Raw genomic sequence first — 25,845 nt, 5'->3', positions numbered from 1 at the left:
TCCCCAATCACCATATTTAAAATCTGTAAATGGCTGATGTGTATGTGGTCAAAAGCACGCCATAATTTCCCACCACATTCTCATTTAATGTAGCATTGTTAAAAGCAATTGTTTGCAGATATTTGTCATTCTTAACAATATTCTGTTTTCTAAGATTGCAAAAAACCTACTATCATTTATTATTACACAAGGCTTTCAAAGCCTAGTCTTGAAATGACTGAATCAAACACTGCCAATGCTACTTTTAGATCAACCACCATGAAGATCATTATAATTCATTTACAAGGGGCCACTTATTGTGAAAGCTAAAAAATGAGGGCCAACTTTGTTCCTGGGAATATTTCAAAAAACTGGAAGAAACTCTAATTCTCTTCCAGTTGGAATTTCAAAGTTGTAGTTTGCTCATCATTTGAAATTATAATTGCAACAAGATATTGTAGTTTAGTTGGCATTTCTAAGCTCAGAGCTACAAAAAATGTTAAAAACAACTAATTTGTGAAATCTAGAAAGTTATATTTCTAAATACAAATCCTGTATTTATCAAATTGTAAACTAATGAAATTTAAACCCTTTCTTTTCCCCTGAATTACATCCATCACTTTGCTTTTCATGCAATTCAGTTGATTTCTGTCTGTCCCAGGACTCTCTCATAAGCATTTGAAAGAACACTTTTAAAGTATTATCACTTCGGGGCCAGGGATTTAGCTCAGTGGTTCCGGTGACTGCCTTGTAAGTGCAAGGTCCCAAGTTTGATCCCCCGTACAAAAAAAAAAAAAAAAACACCAAGTATTGTCACTTCAAAACATCTTTAAAAACAATTTAATTTCATCAACAAATGAAAGACAAACCACTCAGTATTCTAAAAATAGCATAAAATCTTGAGAATTAAGAGTACAGACATTTTTCTCCAGACAAGTTTGAAATAAACATTTTTAAAGAATATTTTTAATTTGAAATACTTTTTCTTTGCCTGCATTATTTATATATAGACCGAGTTTGAGTGATCCTTAATAATAGGCTGTCTTGAAAAGCTAAGCCTCAGAAAGCAAATGGAGAGAGTTTTAATGTTAAATTCCTTTCAATAATAAAAGATACAAATAATAGAGTAAAAGAGCAAATATATTTTAAATAATTTTCATGTTAAGATCTATCCTCTAAAAATATAATGCTAATTTATTAGTTATTTTAAATCATTCCCAGCCCACCTTCTCATGGGTTAGGACATTGAGATGTTTTTCCTTTATTCACATGAATCAGCAGTCATTTCTATCTTCTATTTGTATACAGTGTGTTTTCCTTCCTAATTATTATGGTCATGATCATATACAAAATCAGAATGCATTATTTCTAAATCATTACTTCTGCTTCCTCTGATGGCTCTGAGTCTTACTTGCCTTCAAATGCTAAATGAGCCTGCCTGAGTATGGCACAATAACATCTTATCAAAAGATTTCTGATTCTAATGCCTTCTGGCCAACCTTCATAATTCAAAATGGCATAGGAAACTAAGGATGTTGGTTCCTGCCACTTAAAAAAACCACAGAGCCTGGAGGCTGAGATTCAGTAGAGGAAACCAAAAATTTTGGTACCATCTGGTTTTATTTTTAAAGCATATTTACTCTCCCACAACATCATCTATTATAAGTCAGGCTCTCTAAATGCTTAGTTATTTCCTAGGGCTGCATTTATAGCTTTGAAAAAATATCAAATGCAAATTAATAACATAGATCAGTAAATAGTTCCATTAGTTAGAATAAGTCCTACAATATTCTGTAACAATTCCTGTTAAAGAATGTTAGTTATCACAGTTACCAGGAATTAGTTAGCTCTTGTCTCTCTGTCCCTTTTTTATTAAAAAAATAATAACTTAGCACTGGGAATGTCCAAACACAAAGTAATCACAAAGTTAAATTTAAATATAAAACATAAATTCCTGCTTCTTATAGAAAATTCATCAATTTGAAATTTGAAAATTCATCAAAATTCATCAAGCTATTGGACTACTTCATCTTTCCCTGACCAATCTTTTTTTTTTTTTTCACTCACCAATCTTTTTGAGAGAGAGATCAATATAATTAAGTTTACACAGATCTGTTCAGTACTATGTCCATGAGTATAACCTTCCTTTAGGATTCTATTTCCTCATTACTTGGTTTTTGATCAAATGAATTTAATGTTAAACTATTAAAAAAACAAATAAGTTTAAAGAAAAAACTCTCTGATCTCTACATTGAAAACTACAGCACTCTGAAGAAGGAGATTGAAGAGGATATAAGAAAATGGAAAGATATCCCTTGTTCCTGGGTAGGAAGAACCAATATAGTGAAAACGGCCATGACTACTGACATATTTTAACTTTAGAACTTCAAATTATTTTACATATACAGGATTATCATGTCTAGGATAATGCATGCATTTTCTTCCAAAACTACTATATAGATTTAATGCAATGCCAGTTGAAATTCCAACAATATACTTCACAGAACTAGGGGAAAACAATTCAAAAATTCATTTGGAAACAGAAGAAACCTAGAATAGCAAAAGCAATTCTGAGCAACAGAGACATGGCTGGGGGTATCACAATCCCCAACTTGAAACTATACAACAAAGCTACTGTGATAAAAATAGCATGGTACTGGCAAAGAAACAGACCCAAAGATCAGTGTAATAGATTAGAAGATGCAGAAACAACTCCAGACATACTCAGCCACCTCATCTGTGACAAAGGAGCCAACCACCCTCATTGGAGGAAAGATAGCCTATTTAATAAATGGTGTTGGAAAAACTGGATTTCAACCTGCCAAAGATTAAAATTAGACCCATACCTATCACTGCGCACTAAACTAAGATCAAAGTGGATTAAATATCTAAATATTAAGCCAGAAACACTAAACTTGCTGGAAGATAAGTTAGGTAGAACCCTTGAAGACATTGGCATAGGAAAAGACTTTATCAACTAATCTTCAGTAGCACGGGAGCTACCACAAAGAATCAACAACTGGGATCTCATCATACTAAAAAGCTTCTGCACTGCAGGAGAAACTACCAACAGAGCTAAGAGACAACCCACAATATGGGAAGAAACATTTAGCAGCTGTACCTCAGACAAAGGTCTACTATCGAGAATATACAAAGAATTGAAAAAAATCAGACCCCCCAAATTCAAAGACCCAATTCAAAAATGGGTATCCGAAATGAACAGACATTTCTCAGACAAAGAAGTAAAAACAGCAATTAAATATATGAAAAAATGTTCAACATCACTGGTCATTTGAGAGATGCAGATGCTATCAAGAAAGCAACAAATAACAAATGCTGGCAGGGGTGTGGAGAGAAAGGAACCCTTCTCCATTGTTGGTGGGAATGTAGACAAGTGCAACCACTATGGAAATCAGTATGGAGATACCTCAAAGAACTAGGACTACAGGCCCCATTTGACCCAGCTATTCCCTACTGGGAATCTTCCCCAAAGAATTAAAAGAATCATACCACAATGATATATGTGCACCTATGTTTATAGCAGCACAGTTTGTAATACCTAAAGCTTGGAAACAGCCCAAGTGCCCAGACTGGAAACTGGATAAAGAAGATGTGGTTTTTCTATAAAATGGAGTACTACTCAGCCATGAAGAATGAGAAACTAGAGACATTTACAGCTAAATGGATGCATACTGAGCCCATACTCTTAAGTGAAATAAATAGGACACATATGTGTAAATACCAAATAGTTTCTCTAGTGTGAGAAATTGAAAGTGTAAATAAGGATGAAAATGATTAAAATGAATAATTGATAATTTGAAATAGGAAAAGGTCCAAAGGTGTAGGGGTGGTGGGAGGGGAAGGATAAAGGGAAGAAGGGAAAGGAAAAAGTATGAGAAAGAAAAAAAAATGGAAACAAAGTCTATGTGAATAGGGAAGGGTGGAAGGGGTGAAGGGTGCATACGTAATGGAGGAAAAATAAGAACTAAGATACATCATGTTCAGGTACAAGCACCCAATGATAAATGTAAATGTATTGTATACCTAAAATGTGCCAATAAATATATATTTAAAAAAGAAAAAAGTTTCTGAATTTTCATGTGATGACTACTGACATATTTTGAATTTAGAACTTCAAATTATTTTAAATATACAGGATTATCATGTCTAGGATAATACATGCATTTTCTACCTATTGAGTAATCTAGATGAATTATGTCAAGTGGATAATGTCTGTAGCCCCAGAAGTCTTTAAAAATTTTTACCCCAAATATAATACCTAGATTATATCCCAATAACCCATGGCTTTTCACTGTTTAGTTACTTGGCAATAAGAGATATCTATTTACTCCAACCTTAGGAAGCCATTGTCAGCCTCTCCCAGGGTCCCACTGAATCATTGTGTACCTTTTATATCCAAGTAATCTTTCTCTGTTATTTAATTGTAGGAACTGTCTGATTTCTTCTTTAATTTCCTCTGTGACCCATTGGCTATTCAGAAGGGTGTTGTTCAATTTCTGTGTGTTTATGAAATTCTTGTGGTTTCTTTTGCTATTGATCTCCAATTTCATCACACTATGGTCTGATAATATACAGGGGATAACTTCAATTCCTTTGCACTTACTGAAACATGTTCTATGAGCGAGTATGTGGTCTATTTTAGAGAATGACCTGTGTGCAGCTGAAAAGAATGTGTATTCTGATTTTTGTGGGGTGGAACACTTTGTAAACATCTGTCCAGTCATTTGTTCAAGAGTGTGAGATCTAGTATTTCATTGCTTACTTTTTGTCTAGTTGATCTATCTATTTGTGACAGTGAGGTATTGAGGTCCCCACTATTATTGCATTAGTGCTTATTTGATTTTTCATGTTCATTAGTATTTGTTTTATATAGTTGGGCACACTAGTGTTTAGTGCATATATATTTATGATTGTCATCTCTTCCTCTTGTATTGTTCCCTTTACAAGGATGTAGTGTCCTTCTTTGCCTCTTTTAATCAGTGTTGGTTTGCAATCCAGTTGATCTGCAAAGAGAATAGCTACTCCTGCTTTTTTTCAGGTTCCTGTCACACAGAGTATTGTTTTCCACCCTTTAACTTTCAGTCTATGAGTTTTTTTTGAATTAAGTGTGTTTCTTGTATGAAGCATATTGTTGGATCTTGCTTCTTGACTCATTCTACCAGTCTATTTCTTTTGATTGGTGAAATGAGAACATTAACATTGATGGTTATAACTGATACATATTGACTTTATCATTGTCACGACTTTTTCTTTTTTTGGATTCTCCCCCTTTGCTTTAATTTCTTGGCATGCCCAATGTATTCATTCTACTGGGCTTCCTGGGTTGTGATCCTCATTGTCTTTTCCTAGGATATTGTCTAAAATATTTCAGAGTGCTGGTTTGGTATTAATGAAGTTCCTAATGTGATCTTTGTCATGAAAGTATCTTATTTCTCCATTAATTTTGAAAGATAGTTTTACAAGGTACATCAATCTGGGTTAGAAGCTGTTTTCCTTTAGGTCTTGAAATAGGTCACTCCAAGCTCTTCTTGCCTTGAGTGTTTGTGTTGAGAAGTCTTCTGTGATTCTGAGGGGCTTTCCTTTGTATGTGATTTGTTTTTTTCTCTAATTGCTTGCAGAATTTTGTTCTTCTGTTGGGTTTCTAGAATCTTAACTATTATATGCCTATGTGTAGATTTTTTTTTTTTAATCAAGGCTAATTGGAGTCCTAGATGCCTCCCATATCTGTACTTCAAGTTCTTTTTCACTGCTTGGGAAGTTTTCTGCCATCACTTCTGTGAACAGTTTTTTTAATGTCATCTGCACTCTCTCCTCTTTCTTCATTGACTCTGATCACTCTTATGTTATTCTTCTTTGCATCATCTAGCAGCTGCTGGATTGATTTCTCATAGACCCTTACCATTTTAAAGAAATTTTTCTTTTCCTGGTCACAATTAAGATTGATTGATAAGATTGCAATCTTATCTTCTATATCTGAAATTCTGTCCTCACATTGGTTCATGCTGGTGCGTAAACTTTAAATGGAGTTTTTAATCTCCTGGAAATCTGTTTGCATCTGTTTTACATATTCCATTTGTTTCCTATGTTGGGATTCCATCATGTTCCTCAGCTCCTCTATTTTTTTTTTAATCTGTGTCCTCTCTAGATTTATTAATCATGTCTTGCAGTATGGGCACAATCTCTGCTGTTATCTGAGAAATTATTTCTGATTTCATTTTTTCCATATCCTCTTTTGTTGCCAGTTCAAGGAATCCAGGTGGTTGAGTATCAGATTGTTCCAGGTGATCTGTAAGTCTGGTTTGGAGTCTTGTTTACGTGTCTTCTCATTTCAGTGTGTGTGTGTGTGTGTGTGTGTGTGCACACGCACGTGCACTGCTGCTGGTGCCCATGCAGCTCACCTCCTTGGCACTGGGGGTGGCTCTGCTCCTTGGCCCTAGGGGCAATGGTACAGTGGCCTGAAAGGCTCACCTCCTCCTTGGCACTGGGGGTGGCTCTGCTCCTTGGCGCTGGGGGTAGTAGTAGTACAGCAGCCCAGAAGGCTCCTCCCTCAGTGCTGGGGGTGGCTCTATTCCTTGGCACTAGGGGCGGTAGTAGAGCAGCCTGGAAGGGTCACCATGTTACCTTTCTCTAATCTCACTTTTTGCTCACTTCATATTGCCTACTTAGTCCAAGCTTTCAACTATTACTTCCAAGCAGTAGACTACAAGTTCCAAGATCTAAAAATGTTTTTTCAAATTGTTTATAAAACACCTTCAAATTCAACAGGTCTAAATGCAAATTCCTTAACTTCATCCCCAAATCTACCTTTCTTCCAAAATTCTCTTCCATTTCCAATGCTAATACTCTTCCATATACTACATTCAGAAACATTAGACTATTATTTTACCTTCTCCTTTTTCATCTACTTGTCCAAAATTTCCCAAATCTATTAGTTATTAAACAAAAATGTATGAATCCACAGCTTTGTCTCAATTCATTAATGATACCCTACTTCACATTTTCCTGTCCCTTCCCTAGACTATTTTGACAGCTTCCTACTTAACTGTCTGCTTTTATTACCTGTGTTATAAACCATTAACTGTACAACTATCTCTCAAGGTATAGATCTTGGTATCAAATTTAGCTAATATATTAGATGCATTTGTTGTATTCTACTCCCTTTTATTGAAATAAAGCAAAAATAATACAAAATGAATCTATAAAGGGGAAAACAGCTTCAGTAAAAAAGAACATGGTCATATCCCTTAACTGCAAAGTAATATATAGGCCATCCAAATACTGAGAATTTGGATAGTAGTCAAGGAGAAAACTAAAAACTAACAAATTAATTCTCAGAATTTCATTAACTACAGATTTTCACATAGTCATCAGAATCCTGAAAATACTATACAATAGTTTCTTTGATAAGAACTCCTAGGTCAAGAACTTGTAAGTTCTATGGCTATGTTTGGGTCACCAAAGAAGCAGGAAATGTACCTATAGAGATTTATTTGGTATCATAGAACTGTAGTGAAAGTAAAATGCCATTAATATCACTTACAACATAGCTTCCTAACCAAAGAATACTATTAGAAATAAAGCAAGATGAAAAATGAAAAGCAAACAAGTGCTATGTCATCAGAAAATCTGCAACTTCTCAGGCTTTGCTTCAACTAGAAACACATGCCCCAATGACATAGCTAAATCAGAACTGTGGACTGCTCCAGTTCACTTCCTGTCTCCTAACAATCCACATTGTTTTTCATTATTTTTCATTGCAATTCTCAAAGAATTATCAAGATTTTATAAATAATATCCTACTTACAGAAAGGAAAAAATGAAAAAATAAAAATATAAAATAGAAACGAAGGATAGATTTTGGACATGTGATAAGCATCTCAGAAAAAAAGCTCAAAGAGACATCTGAAAATTCAAAAAAATAATTTTTTTTTAAATAGAGAAACTGAAGGAGACAAAATCAAAAATTTGGGAAATAAATTGGGTGGAAATAGAAACATTACAGACATAAAAGTAATACTTAAAGGTGAAAAATAGGTTACTCACAACTAGTAATACATAATTAGATATACAATGAACAATCCAAAATATGCATACAGGAAAATCAGAAGAATCATAGCAAAACATATAAAGATGAAAAAAGACAAAGTAAAATTGACAAATATATAATTAATTAGGAATATAGCAGAACACAACTGAAAAACCATGCAAAGATATATTAGAAGAGAAATTACATAATTCTTGATTTTGAGATCAAAAGAATATGTGGTGCCTAGAAATTTCTCAACCACAGAAATATTCTGATAATATTACCAAACTTTGTGGGCAGTAGGAATGAATGTTGATCATTTATTTTTACAAACAAACTCATAGGGGCCAGAGATTTAGCTCAGTGGTTCTGCAACCTGTCTCACAAGTGCAGGGACCCGAATTCAATCCCTGGTACAAAAACAAAACAAAAAAAACCTCATAAAATAACAAAAATTCATGTTGACCTTTGACTTCTACCTCATCTTTCAATGATTGAAGATAGTGCCAAGTCCAAAAGGACCAGAGAAAATAGATTTTAAACTCAGCCAAAAACATCCTTTTTGCATAAAAAACAGGGTATCATTCTCAAAATGAAATAGCTTGGGGAATGTAAAACATGATCACTTCCTTCCTTATCAACTATATGGTGATGATATACAGAAAATAAGAGATGAAATGAATTCAGGAATGAGAACCTATTTTTAAAAGATGAAAAGTGACCACTAAATGCATTTCAGCAATAAAATTCTATATTTTCTATAACTCAGTGAATGATACTGTCTTCTTCTAATGATGTTCCTAACTAGAAACCTAGGTGGCATTCATTCTAGACTGATCCACAGTATGTGATGAGTTATTGGTAAAGACTAACTCAATCTCCTGAACATTTTTCAAATCTTTTTTTTTTTTCCTATTTGAACTTCATTATCTTAGTCTTTTTCTATGGTCTTCCCCATTTGTTCGCCCATTGAAGCAGTGCTCCAATTACTGTATAATACTTGTTTAGTTTGATCCACTATCCTAAAATTACTCAAGTGACCTTTCTAAAACATAAATCTCCTTTCAGTGATGCTTCACTGTCTTTACAATGAAGTCTGATATTCTTTGTAGAACGGGAGTGGTATTTTTCAATCTAACTCATTCTTAACTTTTCCATCCTCAATTGCCACAACTCCCATTCTCATACTGTATGTTCCATTGATGCTTAACACCTTGATTTGTGGAGTCAGACATGTTTATGTTCATTTCTGTGATAGGTTAACACTTCCTCAGGTAATATCTATTCATTCTTCAGTTCTTGCCTTAGAAATCACTCCCTAGAAGAAAGCTTCCCTGCTATCTTCTCTTCCCCACACAAAAAATTAAAACTTACTTCTTTGTGATTAATATGTTCCTTTAAAAGATTTTTATAAAAGGGTTATCAAGTAGCTTATTGAATAAGTTTGCATCATCTCAGTTTTATTCTGAGTTACCTCACACATACCACCCTAAGAAAAGGTCCTGATCCTCCCTCAGCCTGGCTCATGGTGTCCTCTTGGTCTACCTATTATTTTTCCTTCAAGTCTCTGTTCATACTTCAACTCTGCTGTATCTTTCATATTAACCAATAAAAATTAATGTTCTTGCCTCTCTATATAGGTACATTCTCCCACACTAAGCTTGTACTTTTACTTCCAGGTCATGTTGTATCATGTTTGTATAATAAGTTAGTATTTCTGTTTCTGCTTCCTGCCCAATAAGGATCTGAAAAGGACAGGAGTTGTCTATTCATCTCTACATTCTTCATGACACTCAGTGTTTTACTTTGGTAGGAGCTCAGTAGTGTTCAACTTCAGGAGCAGTACTTTGAAAGTAGGACTAGGAAAGATAACCCCCCCAATTCTCACAGAACAGAGGATCTGCTGGAGAGAAAATGCACAGATCATTAGGTTTCCATATGTTAAATGCCATAAGAGAGCTAAATAAAGGGTACTCACGAAATACTTCACCCAAATGCCTCAGGGAGATTGTGGGTCCTCTTGTATAGGCAGATTTTTCCAGAAAGTAACTATATTAAATGTTCCTGTTACTTAAAACACACTTCATTGTTGTTCAGTATAATTTAATTGGTTTCCAGCAACACAGTGTAATCCATTTAAAAAAAAATTCATAAGATTATTTTATATTTAGAACAAATGTGGCCACCACTAAGAAGTCTACTCTATATTCATGTAGCACACATTATTAGCAATTAATCCTATTTTTATGCATACTATAAATCATCATATTTCTGGTAGTGTGTACTTACTGATGAAATTTGCTTTCAGAATCAATTTGCAATGTAAATTGGGTGTCCTCAAGCCATTCAAACTAATTAGCATTGCTTCAAAAGTTCTCAAACTTGACACACTCTTCCCACACACAGGAGGTGAGCTGTTCCCAGTGCACAAGAGGAGGCCTCTGGACCACCATACCACCCCCACCACCACACAGGAGGTGAGCTGCATGGGCACCAGTAGCACCACCCCCCCCCTTGAAATGAGAAGGCACATAAACAAGTCTCAAAACCAAACTTCCAGATCACCTATAGCAACCCCAAAGGGAAACAAGATGGAACACTCTGATATTCAACCACCTGGACTCCCTGAACTGGCAACAAAAGAGGATCTGCAAAAATTGAAATCAGAAATAATTTCTCAGATAACAGCAGAGATTGTGCTCATAGTGCAAGACATGATTAATAAATCTAGAGAGGAGCTCACAAACATGACAGAATCCCAATATAGGAAACAAGTGGAATCCATAAAACAGATGCAAACAGATTTCTAGGAGATTAAAACTCCATTGAAAGTCTATGCAACAGAATGAGCCAATGTGAGGACAGAATTTCAGATATAGAAGATAAGATTGCAATTAGTGAGGAGGAAAAGAAAAATTGCTTTAAAATTGCAAGGGAACATGAGAAACTAATCCAGCAACTGCTAGACAATGCAAAGAAGAATAACATAAGACTGATTGGAGTCAATGAAGAAACAGGAGAGAGTGCAGATGACACAAAAAAACTCTTTACAGAAATAATGGCAGAAAACTTCCCAAGCAGGGGAAAAGAATTTGACATACAGATAAGTGAGGCATATAGGACTCCAACTAGCCTTGATAAAAAAAAAAATCTACACATAGGCATATAATAGTTAAGTTTCCAGAAACCCAACAGAAGAACAAAGTTCTATAAGCAGTTAGAGAAAAGAAACAAATCACATACAAAGGAAAGCCCCTCAGAATCACAGCAAACTTCTCAATGCAAACCTTCAAGACAAGAAGAACTTGGAGTGATGTATTTCAAGCCCTAAAAGAAAGCAGCCTCTAACCCAGATTGATGTACCCTACAAAATTATCTTTCAAAACTGATGGAGAAATAAGATACTTTCATGACAAAGAGCACCTTGCAAACTTCATGAATACCAAACCAGCACTCCAAAAAATTTTAAACATTATCCTAGGAAAAGACAATGAGGATTACAACCACAGGAAGCCCAACAGAATGAATCCATCAGGCGCAACAAGAAATTAAATGCAAAGCAGGAGAATCCAACAAAAAGAAAAGGTCATGACAATGAAAAGTCAATATGTATGAGTTGTAGCCATCAATGTTAATGGTCTAAATTCACCAATCAAAATAAGTAGATTGACAGAATAGGTCAAGAAGCAAGATCCAACAATACGCTGCATACAAGAAACACACTTAATTTAAAAAGAAACTCATAGACTGAACGTTAAATGGTGGAAAGCAATACTCCAAGTGACAGGAATCTGAAAAAAAAAAAAGGAGGAGTAGCTATCCTCTTTGCAGATCAAGTGAATTTCAAACAAAAATCTGAAATACTTCTGGCCCCAAGAATTGCAGATGAGGGACAGTCAACCTGTATATAGAAATCTATTGTGAACATGTGTTTTCATTTCTCTTAAGTAAGAACTTAAGAACAGAACTGTTGGTTCTTAACAGTAACACAAGAAATTTCTATATTATTTTCCAAAATGGTTTTATTATTTTACATTCACATTAGTAGTATTAGGAAGTTCTAACTGGTTCACACCTATTTGCTCTTTTAAAACTTTTAATTTAATCTCCCTAATGAGTGTATAATATGATCTTGTTATTGTACTGATTAGTATTTTTCTGATTCTAGTGTTGCACACCTTTCCCTGTGCTGTACTGGCTATCATCTTTTTGTGTCTAATTTTAATTGGGTTGTCTATTAATGAGCTGTAAGAGTTCTTTATATATTCTGGTCATAGGTTATATGCATTATAAATATGTTCTGATTTTTAATTAATCATTTTAATGATGTCATTTAAAGTTCTAAATTTTGATGGAATCTTTTATCAACTTTTTTCTTTCATACATCATGTTTTTTGTATCCTAGGAAATTCTTGCCTACCCTAAATTCATGCACATTTTCCCTTATAATTTCTTCTTAAAGTTTTATAGTTTTAGTCTTTCATATTTAGGTTCATAGCCTTTCAAGTTATTTTTATGTATGGAAATAAAAGGTTGAGGTTAATTTTTTAATATGGATACTAGGTGTTCTAGTGTCATTTGCTGAAAACACTATCTTTTCCTCTGCTCTTGAATTGAGTTTATGTTCTATAAAATGTTAACGTTAAATAATCTTTAAAAACTCAGTGGACCATATATGTGTGGTTCTATTTCTAGATTCTCTGTTTTATTGCAAAGATCTATGTCTCTGCTTACACCAATGCTGCCTTGAGTACTATAGCTTTAGAGGATGTATTAAAATTAGATACTAAATGTCTTGCAACTCTGCTTCTTTTTTTTCTTTTTACTTTCATAGGTCCTTTTTACTCCTACATAACTTTTAAATTTTAATATCCAATTCTTCATTTATAGCAAGTATACATAGACCTGAATTTTTATATATACCTTGTGTTTTCTAATCCTGCTAAATTCAAATACAAGTTCTAGGGGCTCCTAGAGATTTCTTAATATTTTCTCTGTAGCTGATCATTTCATCTACATATAAAGATTTTACTTCTACCTTGCCAATCCTATGCTATTTTTTCATTTTATTTCCAGACTATTTTGGTTTAGGCCTATGTTTCAAAGTTTAGTGGACAGATGAAGAGTAGGCATATCTGCCCTTGTTCCCCACTTTAGGGAGAAAGCATTGTATCTTCTTCATTCATATAAGGCGTTTTTGCTGGAAGTATGGAGTACATGTCTTTGATCTGTTGAGAAGGTTCTGTTCTACTTCTAGTTTCCTGATAGCTTTTTACCATGAGCAGATGTAGAATTTAGTCCAATACTTTTTCTCCAACTACTGACAGGATCACATGGCTTTTTCCTTTTCTCTGTTGAAATGATGACTCATGGGGGTGGATTTTCCAATGCTGAACCAACATAAAACCACTTTCTACATACTGCCAGATCTGACTTGTAATTGTTTTATTAAACAAATTTCTACCTATGTTCATACTTTTTTTTCTATTATCTTTAACCAGCTTTAGTATTAGCACAATGTTGATTTCCTAAAATGAGGGGAGAAGTGTTTCTTCTTTTTTCTGCTTTAAATGTTTGATATAATTTATCAGTTAAAACGTATATGAGCCTGTTGTTGTCATATAGGTAGGTTTTCAAGCTAGGAATATACTTTCTTTAATAGGTGCTATTCAAATTTTTTATTTTCTCCAGAGTTAGTTTCATTGATTTGTCTTCCAAGGTGTTTCACAGAAGTTGTTAAATTTATTTCAAAAATGATTTTTGTAATAAACTTTCTATATCCTTTAAATTCTGTAAAATCTGTGGTAATGTCTCCTAGATCTTGATATTGTAATTTTTAAAATGTGTGATTGATATTGTGTAATGGGAAGAAAAGGTCTAAAGGAGCAGGGGAAGTGGGAGGGGTAGGGGAAAGAAAATAAGGGAAAAGAAAAAAATATGAGGAAAGGAAAGAAATAGAAACAAAGTCTTTGCAGATAGGGAGGGGTGGAGGGGGTGAAGGGAGGGCAGGGGAAGAGGAAAAGAAATAAGAACCAAGATATTCATGTAATGGTACTAGATCCCAATAATGAATGTAACTGTATTTTATACCTAAAGTATACCAATAAACTTAATGGGAAAAAAATAAAAATAAAAATAAAGAAAATAAAAGTTCTCAAACTCCACATCCATTAGAATTCGACAAAATTCCATTTCTGATAGACATATTTTAATGCTTTTATTAAGATTCTGAAAACAGTAAGTGGTAGTTTGTAAAGTAAACAATTCTCAAATGGCTAAATCTGTTTTCTGCAAATAAAAGTATTAAAACTTATGGTAACATATGCTTAAGCCAAAGAGGAAAAAATCTTGATCATATTTCTACTTACCCAATCGATTTTATCCACATTCCAATATTTTTTTAAATCTCGGAACTGTATTAGCATTCCCTTGAGTCCCACAACAATAATGCTTGCAAGAACACACTACAAATGAAAAAATAAGTTGAGGATGGAGCAAGATAAAGATTTTAATCTGAATTTAAAAGGAACAAGATATTTTTATTTCTTTCTTTGTTTTTTAAGTAAATACTGGAGAAAAGCTGTCACCATTTAGAAAACTAAAGTAATATTTGTTTTGTTTAGAACTACCTCATTGTACTTTAAGAATATAATATTAAATCTGGGAAATCACAGGCTAAATTTTATACAATTCTTAAAAAAACAAGACAGAAATAAAAAAGGAAGAGTAGTAAATTATAAGGGTGAATACCACAAGGATAAAAATCCCCTTAACTATAATTACTCACTTTCATTTGTGTGAAATGTGTTTACTGTAGAAAAATACATATTTATAGCAAGATTTCTCTATAATTGCTTTGAATATCAATCATCTGGTTTTTGCCTAAAGTTATTTATAACTTTCTTGAAAAGTTAGCTTGATTATTAGAAGATCATTCTATGGAAATGATATATTCTCACAGCACCAATGAAGCATTAGAATAACAAATGACTGACACTAAATCTTTTCGGACTAGGATCTTAACTTTGGTGCCTGAAATGTTTGAAGGACAAAGTGAATCACTGGTACTAATGTTCTGAGTCACACAATATAAAGGACATTTCAAGGGTGGGAAGATGGTTTTTTCCCTAGTCCCTTGCCCATATTTTCAAACAAAGTTCTGATAAAATTCTTCCAATGTCTACCTTTTGTTTTTTTGTTTTGTTTTGTTTTTTGGTATGCTACTAAGGATTGACCCTAAGGCCTCATGCTGGCATGCTAGGCAAGCACTCTACAACTGAGCTACATCCACAAAGCCCAAAGTCTACCTTTCCCAACAAAATATTTCTAGTCTCACTCCAAATGAGCACAAAATAATCCTAGCTCTCCATGTAACCATTTTCATATGTGAAATGAAGAATTAGAAGACACTACAGTGTCCATCAAATGTGGCATCTTTCCACTCCTCCTCTGATGCAACTTTTACTTAGATAAGATGGTTTTCAAGTTCAGGAATATTGAATTTACCCTCCCCCAGAATTTTATATGCAATAATTCTGATTAAAAGTGATATTAAAAGTAGATAGTGAAAAAGAATTACGTACCATGGGCAGCCAGTACAGCAAAGGTCCTATTGCATAGATGACTATAAGGATGAAAATGCAAGATATTAGACAAGCCACCTGCAAAATACAAGACAAAAAAAAAGGTCTTGAATTTTTTTATTATTTCAAAGGTATGAGTGGTGGTGATGAATTCTTAGTTCATCTTGATTACAAGAAACACAATGTTGGCACATCATTGCCAAATTGCATAGACTGTCATTATCTATATTTTGCAGCTGTAGGAAGCCAAACATGACAGCAGACAAACTGGTGCAATCAAATTAAGTCAACAATGAGAAAGAAGCAATTCCACACAAAGAAACAGGACACCATCAACTTTTATCACACATCGCAGCAATAGATTTTTTTAGTTGTTGAATAGTAAAAGTGACATTTCAGTGAAGTCCTTTAGCTTGTTGTTACCGAGCCTGATTCCCCTCCATATTTCACAGAGGGTTTTGGAGGAAATAACCAAACAGGCAGCTTAAAATGTGTCTGGAGTTCTTTGTCAGTAAGGCCTTTAGTTATGAGATGCTTATGTGAGATTATAGGCACTATCTCTGGCAATGGAAGAGACTTAATTTTATTAACCCTGAAACCTCATTGGTGTTATGTTCTAACCAACTCAGCCTGCTGACAAAGGGCAATTCAAAACATCTGATTCTTATAGCTATGCTCTTTCTGATGGAAACCTGATTTCACATAAATAAGCAAATGCTTGTGACTTCATCAAACCATTTGTGCAAGCTGTCATCCTAACAAGAGAAGAGAGGGCCTCCCAGAGGACTGCAAATACATCTACAACATAATTATGGAGACGTCAAGGAGAATTTGAACTTATCACAATGGCTTAAATTAAAAATAAATATATGAACAATCAATTTCAAAAGTTGGCAAGGACTCAGTGCAACTGGAGTTCTCAGGCATTGCTGTTGGTAATACAGCAAGGAACAACCACTTTGAAAAGAGTTTGACAGTTTCCTGTGAAGATATTCATTCACTGACCTTAGAGCAAGACTTCCTAAGAGAAATAAAAACATATGCCCACGTGAATACCTACATATAAATATTTATACCAAAATACGTAAATGTTTGAAAAGTCCCTTAATTGTGGCACACTCATACAGTGGAATACTTCTTGGTAATAAAAAGAACACGGATGAAAATAAAAACCTTCAAGCTAGTGAAGGAAGCTAGATCTAAAAGGCTATATGATTCTAAAAACAAATAAAAATTATGGGATGCCAAGGGGTGGCAGTGGTAGCAGGGAATTGAGTACAAAGGGGCATAAGAAAACTTTGCAGTAATATAACTGTTTTATATTTTGTGTTTGTGGTATATGACAATATATCTTTCAAATAAAGTGACCTATAAAACTAAAAAGGATGATTTTGCTACATCTAAATATACCCCTATAAATCTTAGTTTTAAAAAAAGGAATTGGCTAAGTGGTCAGTAACAATTGTTTGCATATACCTGTACATACCCAGAATCAGTTAGCATCAGTACTGGTCTTGAATCTGGTATTGCCAGTGGAGGGAAGCTGGGTGCAGTGGGAATGGCTATACTTATTTAGCTATTAGGTCATTCAAATAGGATAGGCCTTTCCATGTTGGCAGAGGCTGAGAGAGTCTCTTCTGTATTTAGGAGGACTGATCACCAGCCCATCTCAGCGGTATGAAAGAGAGAAATAATTCTTATATCAAAATTAAGTCATTAGTGATCATCCATAAAGCTAGAGGAGGAGGTTGAAGTATTCCAAACTATCACGATACTGACCATTTTAGGACTTGCTGATGATTTTACATAGTTAAGAATTTTTTAAACAATAAAATAAGGTCCTAATCATTCCTTTAGCCTGGAAAGATCTAGGTGTTGGTGTACAGATTACAAGGCCCATTCAGATACCCAGGAAGTGACAGTAAGTCCGTTTTTATGTATATAAAAAAAGACACAATGGGCCGGAGATTTAGCTCAGTGGTTCCAACCCCTGCTTTGCAAGCACAAGGTCCAGAGTTCTATCCCGAGTACTCCCCCCCCCCCAAAAAAGACACTAATTGCTAAGTTTGTTTCAAGACAAAAGACAATGGCATGTATTCTCTTTGTGGGACTTTTTACTCGTACACTTATAAGGCACTTAAAAACAAAACCCTCAGCCTTAGGAGCTGGAATGAACTTAAACTAGAGCCAAATTCCTTCCAAGGATCTGAGCCACAAGAAGGTTATGTCACTTTTTCAAGAGCTAGGGAATGTAAAAGGCACGAAGGCTATGTGAAATGTATATTGACTTTCTGGATACTCCATGAAAGCCAATGCATTTTTTAAACTTTCTTTAGATTGGATTTTTATTCACTCCAACATATACATATAAATCATCAAAAAATATAAGATGATTTTCAGAAAATTAAGTTGAAGGTTTAATTTATAATTTAGTTCCTTTTCTATACATTGGGAATTATTCTGCCTTCTGAGAATAAGAGTTGATGGTGGAACTCTAGGTGTTCAGCAAGAAAGTGGGGACATTGAACAGCAGAAAAGATTGAAACTAGGAAAATTCATTACTTTTTGTTTGTTTTGTGGTGCTGAGGGTTGAATCTAGGGTGTTGTGCATATTAGGCAAGAACTCTACCACTGAGATATGCCAGTAGCACAGAAAACGAAACTTTAGAGCCTGAGAAAAATATTTTTTCCTTCTCTCTCCTTAAAAAATAACACCCTAGTACCAAACAAAACAGAGGGTAAAATGGCAACTTTATTTTAATAAACATATTAAAATGTTGATGATAATTCTAATTACATAAATATGAACACATATATTGAGAGATTTCCAAAAATTTGTTTACTTTGTGTGCTTTGTTTCACTGCATTTGTAACTTGTGCTTTCTTATGAATCAAAGTAGGACATGCATGATCCTTCTAATTTGAAATGCTGGCTCTGATTGTAAAGTAGTGCATTTGATTTCCAGCACTGGTAACACAGAATTTGCAAAGGCACAGCAGCCCACAGCTTTATGCGGTGGTATTCAAAGTGAGGCTTTTCTGGTTCTCATAGCAAGCTAGAGATTTTTCAAAGCTATACTTTTGAGTAAAGCTCCAAATGTTTTTAAGGTCCCTAGATATATTACAATGCACTGAAGCTATCACAGAAATTAACATCTCTAGGCAAAAACAATCCAACACAACTACACTAACAATTTTCTCTAAGAACTCTTTATTTTCCTTTACTCAGAAGACAAACAAAACTGAAGCACCTTCCACTTAATAAGTTCCAGTTAGGCTTTGGTTGTAATTAGTAAAAGTAAGTGTTCACACCCTTAATTATCCACAAAGCAACTATTTTCTAGGTATTTTATTCTTCTTCTATATTATACTAAAAGTCCAAAGACATTTTTGTTTTAAAATTATACCTGGTCATATTCATGAGTTAATTCTGAATAAAAGCTAATAAAATAATGAGGGGTTTTTTTCTTGATTTATTTTCAAGTAATATGTATGCTGCACATGCACTTACAAAGACGAGCATGCAGGAGTAGGGGTCTCCATAGCTACACATATACTTGGGTGGAGGAAGAGTCCGATATAGTCATTTCCTTTCTAAGCAGTTTTCAGAGTAGATCCAGAGCTCACTAAATGCATAGCTTTGCAGAAAGTAGTGGAATGGTGAAAGAGATAGAAAAGGACAGAAAGGAAGAGAGAGACATAGCAGGATATTGAGCAACTAAGGCAAGATTTAAAAGGCTTAAAGAAGATGCAAACAAGGAGTCAAATTTTGAAAGAATAAAAAAAATATGGTTTGGCAAATTAGAACCCAGAGGCAATCTCAACATTGCAGAAAAACAAGCCAGCTGTTGTTTTCAGTTGCGGCTCCGACGCCTCCATAGCAGATGCTTTCTCACATCCTTGGTGGTTCCGTGATGCCTCCTGAGGTCCCTGAAGAGCATTGGTGTATCTCCTCCATCAAAAGTGAAGAGAAGCATGGAGAGGAGAGAGCCAGGGCTGCAGGGCCCCCTCCACAGTTAGCATTCTGCATGGGGGAGGAGGGAAGGGAGGAGCGTGGCTTTCACTTGCAGTGTTTATCTAGGCAGCTCCAGGGCTTTCTCACTTTAGCCTGTGTTTGGATTTCACATCTAAAGGGAACCCCTGTAAAAAGGGCTTCTACATATCGGGATAGAAATATGTCTGTGTCTTTGACCACAACACTTGCCATTACATGATCAGTATCTTTTGTTATTCCTCTTAAAAGTTTTAGTTTGATTTTCTGAAGCACTAAAAGGCATTATCCTTGACTCACTAGTGTAAAATGGTCCTAAATTCACTGTCTGATACAGCCACATGTGGCTTCTGAGCACCTGAAAATAGCTAGTCCATATTACCATAAGCAGCAAATGTAAAATACACACCAGATTTCTAAGCCTTAGGACAGAAGAATGTAAAAATATTGTAAATAATTTTAAATTCCATTTAAAAATTATATTTTACTCTATTGGGTAAACTATAGTATTAAGATTTATTATTTTTAATTAATTTTGCCAGTTTCTTCTATCTTTTGAACTATACTAGGTAATTTTAATTATTCAAGTAGCTATTATTAGATTTCTACTGAATAAAGCGTCTTTGGGGGGGGGTACCAGGGATCGAACTCAGGTCCTTGCACTTACGAGGCAGGTGGCAGAACCACTGAGCTAAATCCTCGGCCCATGAATAAAGCTTCTTTAAAGATGCTAAGCCTAGTTTTAAATGGGATTTTCCTGATTAAAATGTACTATACTAAATAAGAATAAAAACTACAAAGCTTGATCTATAGCTTCTAATGTCAGCAAAACTGGTAGTTCTCATTTATATTTCACTACTTTCATTTCTCATTCATTTTGTCTATATAGAGTGATTTTATGCCTACAGTGTACCTGGGCTACATATCAAAAGTAGGGTAAACCAAAGCAGACAAAGGCAAAATTATTCAACAGCTTAAGTCAAAGATGGAATGTGGACACCAGCCATATGATAATTCCAACGAACAATTAATGTCAAACAGCACTCAAGACTCTGAAGAAAAGGGATATAATTGACCCAGAAAAGGCAGTAAAATCTAAAGGATGGGGGAATTACTTTAGAGGGGAAGAAGAGGGCAAATCCAAAGACCTGGAGTCCTCAGGGGACAAAGAACAACCATGTGCTGAAAGGTGAAAATGATGTAGCAAAATTTCAGAGCCTTAGGCAACATGGAGGCCTAAATCCTATGGCCTTCAGCAAAGCCTTTCTGGGTTTAAGCAAGAAGTAACATGAACTATTTGCATTTTTAAAAAGATGACTTTCTACAGAAATACTGTAGTGCAAGGCTGGGGATTTAGCTGAGTGGTGTCGTCGCCTGCCTCGCAAGCACAAGGTCCTGAGTTTGATACCTAGTACCAAAAAAAAAAAAGAAATTTCCGCAGTGTATCTACAGAAATACTGAAAATGTTTCTGAATAAGAGTCAGTTGGTAAATTAGCCTACAAATGTAACATGGCTGTAACTAGTACTTTCATGGGTTGTCACTGGCCTAAAAGTTAAATGGCTTTTATGTCTTAGATGTCCATTTATTGGACATAAGTCTTGTCCATAAGAGAGACAGAGCCATTTAAGGAGTTGTTTTGTGAAATCATGTCTCATATAAAAATACTTTCACAAATAGCCTATTTAGAAGAAAACTTTTAAGATTTGGCTTGAATAGAGCTTTCTTCAAATCATATCACTTATCAGTTATAACCACATAAACTTCAAAGTTGAAAAGTTAAAGGTCTGAAATGACCACCATGGGAAAGCATCCTCAATTTGGGTTTGTACATTAAATTAGATTCTTTCTGTACAATTTTATAGGAATTGTTAGATACATTAGGGACCATTACAATAAGCAGAATATCATGAAAATATTCTACTACCAAGCTTTGTTTCCATGAGCGAGTGTTTTGTTAGATTTCTTTGTTTTTGTTGTTCTGTTTATTTTAAAACTTTTATTGGCACATTTGCAGTACACAATGATCAGATTCATCGTGAGGAGTTGGTACATGTACATAATGCATCTTAATTCTTTTTACTTCCCCTTTCTCTCCTTTTCCCCCTTCATCTTTCATTTCTTTTGAAATTTAATGAATAGAACACCACAAATGGAAAAAATTTCTATTAAAATATGTTTTTTTTAAAAAAACTACGTTATTCTAACCATTCAAACGTGTCCTCCAGAACAAAGAAAGGGTATCCCTCTATTTTTTCCTATTAATCAAATTTATGCCCAACTCAGATTATAAAATAAGTATACAGGCTTTCTCAAAATATTCTTTCTCTTAGATATTTGAAGTCAAAAGTTACAAAGATCAGAGGATTTCCTTGTTACTACAATAGCAATTGTAAAAATATAATAAATGCCTAAGAAAACCCTGGAGATGGAACATACCCAAGGTGGAAACATTTCAGGGATTATATTTCAACCTTCTCTTTTCATGTGGCAAATGATTTGCTTCCCTCAGAAAGTTGGAGGGGAAACTAGGATGATAAAACTGTCTTGCTGCATTCCATCAAGTCAGGAAATTTAAATATTAAATGATAAACAACAGGTTCTGAAAATCTCTTATTACTTAAAAAAGATCCAGTAATAATAAAATCAAGGATAATTATTAATATTTAAAGTGCATTTATTTAGTCCTCAGGCATTGCACACAATAAGTATGAATTAATTAACTCATTTAATTCTTATAACTTTGTATTTCTATTTTAACAGTTGAGTCCATTTCAGCTAGAGAGGTTGTGTTACTTGTGCAAAGCCACCCAATTGTGTAGCCAGGGTACCAGCCCAGGCCCTAGATCCAATTCTCTAAACCTTTCACTATATTATTGAACCTGAATATTAAAAAAAAGAAACCTAACATATTCACTTTCATGAGAAACTAGTTAGAAAATAATATAAAATCTGAGGATTATATAGATCCCTCACAGTAAAAGATGGCATTTAAATACACAAAAGACTTAGATCTTCAAATTTAAATCACAAATAACTGAGAGTATAGTTTGCCAAAAACGTTTGTCACCACAGTAACAAAAACAGCATGGTATTAATGGGCAAAAACAGACAGGCAGACCAATGAAATAGAATGAAGACACAGAAACAAACATACAACTATGGACATCTCATTCTTGATACAGGGATGAAAAACAAACTTTGGGAAAAAAGTTTATTTAAGAAACAGTGCTGAGAAAACTGGATATCACCATGCAGAAGATTGAAACTAGATTCCTATCTCTCACCTTATACAAAAATCAATTTTAAAATGAAAGAGAGATCTATGTACATATAAGACCAAAACCTTTAAAACTACTAGAAGTAGACATTGGACAAACACTGAAGCCACAGGCATGGGCAAAAAATTCCTGAATAAGGTACCAATAGCATATGAAATAATAGCAAGAATCAACAAACGGGGTTGCATCAAAGTAAAAAGCTGCACAGCAAAGGACACAATTAACAGAGTAAAGAAATAACCCACAGAATGAAAGTAAATCTTTACTAGCGACTCTTCTGCCAAAAGATGAAGATATAAAGAACTCAAAACATTATCAATATTCAGTAAATGGGCAAATAAATTGACTAGACACTTCTACAGAGAAGTACAAATGGCCAATAAGTATAAGTAAAAATGTCCACCATCTTTAGCCATTGGGGAAATGCAAATCAAAACTACACTGAAATTCCTTTTCACCCCCAGATATCAGAGTAGCTATCATCAAGAATCCAAAAAACAAGCTGGGCATGGTGGCACCCACCTGTAATCCCAGTACTCTGGGAGACTGAGGCAGGAGAACAGCATGTTTGAGTCCAGTTTGGCAACTTTGTGACTTAGGAAGACCCTGTCTCAAAACTTTTTTTTAAAAAAAAAGGACTGGAAATCTGGTTTAATGCAAAGGTCCTGGATTCAATCCCCAGTATTGCCAGAGAAGAAGGAGAAGAGGAAGGAGAAGAAATAATAACATTGGTGAGGATGTGGGGGAGGGATAAGAAATCTTTCTACACTATTGGTAGGAATGTAAACTAGTACAACCAATAGAAATCAGTGTGGAGATTCCTCAAAAACCTAAAAACAGAGATATTGTTTGACCCAGCTATGTCACTGTTATGATTTGGGTCTAGATTTCCCCCCAAAGTCTCATTTGGTCATAGGCTTGATCAAGAGTGTGTGAAGCTGCAACTGATTCATGATGCAATGCTAGGTTCAAGGGCACTGGGATTAAGGGTATGAGTGCTACCCGCCCTAAGTAGTCTGAGTAAGGTAAAGGGGGCAGGGAGACACTGTTAAACTTCTCTTGCTACCTTTGCTACTGTGTGGGCACCATGTTGTTTCTCCTCTGTGATGCTTGTTTGCCATCCCAGCCTTGGAGCCAGCCAATTATGTACTGAAACCTCTATGAACCGTAGGCCAAATAAACCTCTTCCTCTCTAACTTTTGGTGCTGGGTATTTTGTCTCAGCAATGAGAGAAAAGTAACCAACACAGGCACTTTTCAATATATTCTCCAAAGAATTAAAGACCGCATACTATAGTCATACTTTCATACCCATGTTTATTGTGGCACAATTCATAATAGCTAAGCTGTAGAAACAACCTCGATGTCTGTCAACTAAAGGAAAAAGTGGGGTATATATACAATGGAATATTAGCTATAAAGAAAAAAATCATGCCATTGGCAGGAATATGGCTGGAACTGGAAACCATCATGTTAAGTGAAATAAGCCTGACTCAGAAAGTTAAATATCACATGTTTTCTCTTATATGAGTAATCCAAAAAAAAAAAAAATGAAGAGAAGACAAGAAAGCAGAAAGTAGACTATATGAGATAAAGAAGAGAAAGAGAGAGAGAAGGAGGTGATGGAGCCAAAATAACAAAAATATGCCCTATGCTTTTATCACTTCACCAAAATGAACTTTATTATTCTGTATTTCTAATATGCACTAAGAAAATAAATAATTCTAAAGGCAAAGAAGTTTATGCCAATGCACGATGAACCTATATGTGAAATCACTAACTATAAAAAAACTGTCAAATTACCTGATGCCTATTAACGAAGCTTCCATATGGATTCCACTTTTTAGCTGATTATTTGTCAAATGATAATATATTTAAAATTGGTTGCTGCTTTTCTTCTGTTTCATGGTATATTTACATTTTTGTGCCCCATTTTAGTATCTATTTACACATGTTTGTCTTGCCATTTGCTCCTAAGGACACAAACCCTATACTTTTCAAATTTATGCTAGTACAAGCTAAAAAAAACCAGTTAATAGAATTGACAGTTAAAAGAGTTAATAGAGTTAATATAGTCCTAGTATTTGTTAGAATAAGCATATAAAATGTTTTAGAAATTCTTGTTCCATTCATATTTTAAACAAGAAATGTTTTAATAATGATTAACTATTATTGTTCATTTCTCATGATAAGATACACATGAATTTTCTCATATGGAACAGTGGGTAAGAGCTCAAAGATTGGAGTAAATCTATCTGGAATCAAATTCCAGCCTACCACTTAGTAGCTCTTACACTTGGGTAAATTACTTCAACCCTCTTTCCCTCAACTTTCTCATGCAGAAACTGAGAATGACAGTTACATGATCTGGTTTAGATTGGAATGTCCCCCAATTCCTCATGTGTTCAGAGGTCGGGTTTGGGAAGGCGATCGAATTATGGAGGTGCTAAAGTGACTTACTGTTGGGAGGTGGGATCTGATTGGGGGAGGTGGGTCACTGAGAGTGTGACCCTAACAGCTGTATTTCCTTCCTCAACTCCTTCTCTTTCTGTTTCCTGGCCACCATGGCATGAATACCTTTCCTCCATCCAGGGCTTCCCACCATGCCATTTCTGCCTTGGAGCTAGCTAGCTGACCAGGGAATGAAACAATGACCCAAAATAGACCTCTCCTCCTTTAAACTTGGGTGTCAGGTTTTGTGTTCCAATGATGTGAAATTGGCTAAGATATTATACCTCTTATATAGGGTTTCAAAAGGATTAAATGGGTTCATTTATATAAAATGCCTGACAAACAACTCAGTATTGTTTGGGACATGTTCACTGTCATGGTCATCATATCACCAATGCTCAGTGTAATCCCTGGAGTAGGGTAGGCTTTCAATAAGCATCAAACTAACTTCAGTTCCTAAGAAAATGTAAGAAATGTTTCTTTATCCTGAAATGTTCACAGACATCGATGCCACA

At 34.7% G+C, this 25,845-nt stretch overlaps 1 protein-coding gene across 2 annotated transcripts in view; it reads right to left on the bottom strand.

The window, feature by feature from the left end:
- Window positions 1–25,845, bottom strand: part of Slc26a7 (solute carrier family 26 member 7) — a 175,081-nt gene that overhangs the window by 46,660 nt on the left and 102,576 nt on the right. For both annotated transcript variants that reach the window (XM_087190592.1, XM_087190591.1), the window contains exons 10-11: window positions 15,610–15,687; window positions 14,395–14,490 (exon numbers count right to left, since the gene is read on the bottom strand). In XM_087190592.1, the coding sequence (XP_087046718.1) occupies window positions 14,395–14,490; window positions 15,610–15,687 (174 nt within the window). The remainder of the gene's footprint in view (window positions 1–14,394; window positions 14,491–15,609; window positions 15,688–25,845) is intronic.

Source organism: Heterocephalus glaber, unplaced genomic scaffold, assembly GCF_053883595.1.
Source record: "Heterocephalus glaber isolate CG9 unplaced genomic scaffold, H.glaber_assembly_v1.0 deba00001553, whole genome shotgun sequence".
In the NCBI taxonomy this organism is placed as follows: domain Eukaryota; kingdom Metazoa; phylum Chordata; class Mammalia; order Rodentia; family Bathyergidae; genus Heterocephalus; species Heterocephalus glaber.
This window is presented reverse-complemented; position numbering and strand designations above follow the sequence as displayed.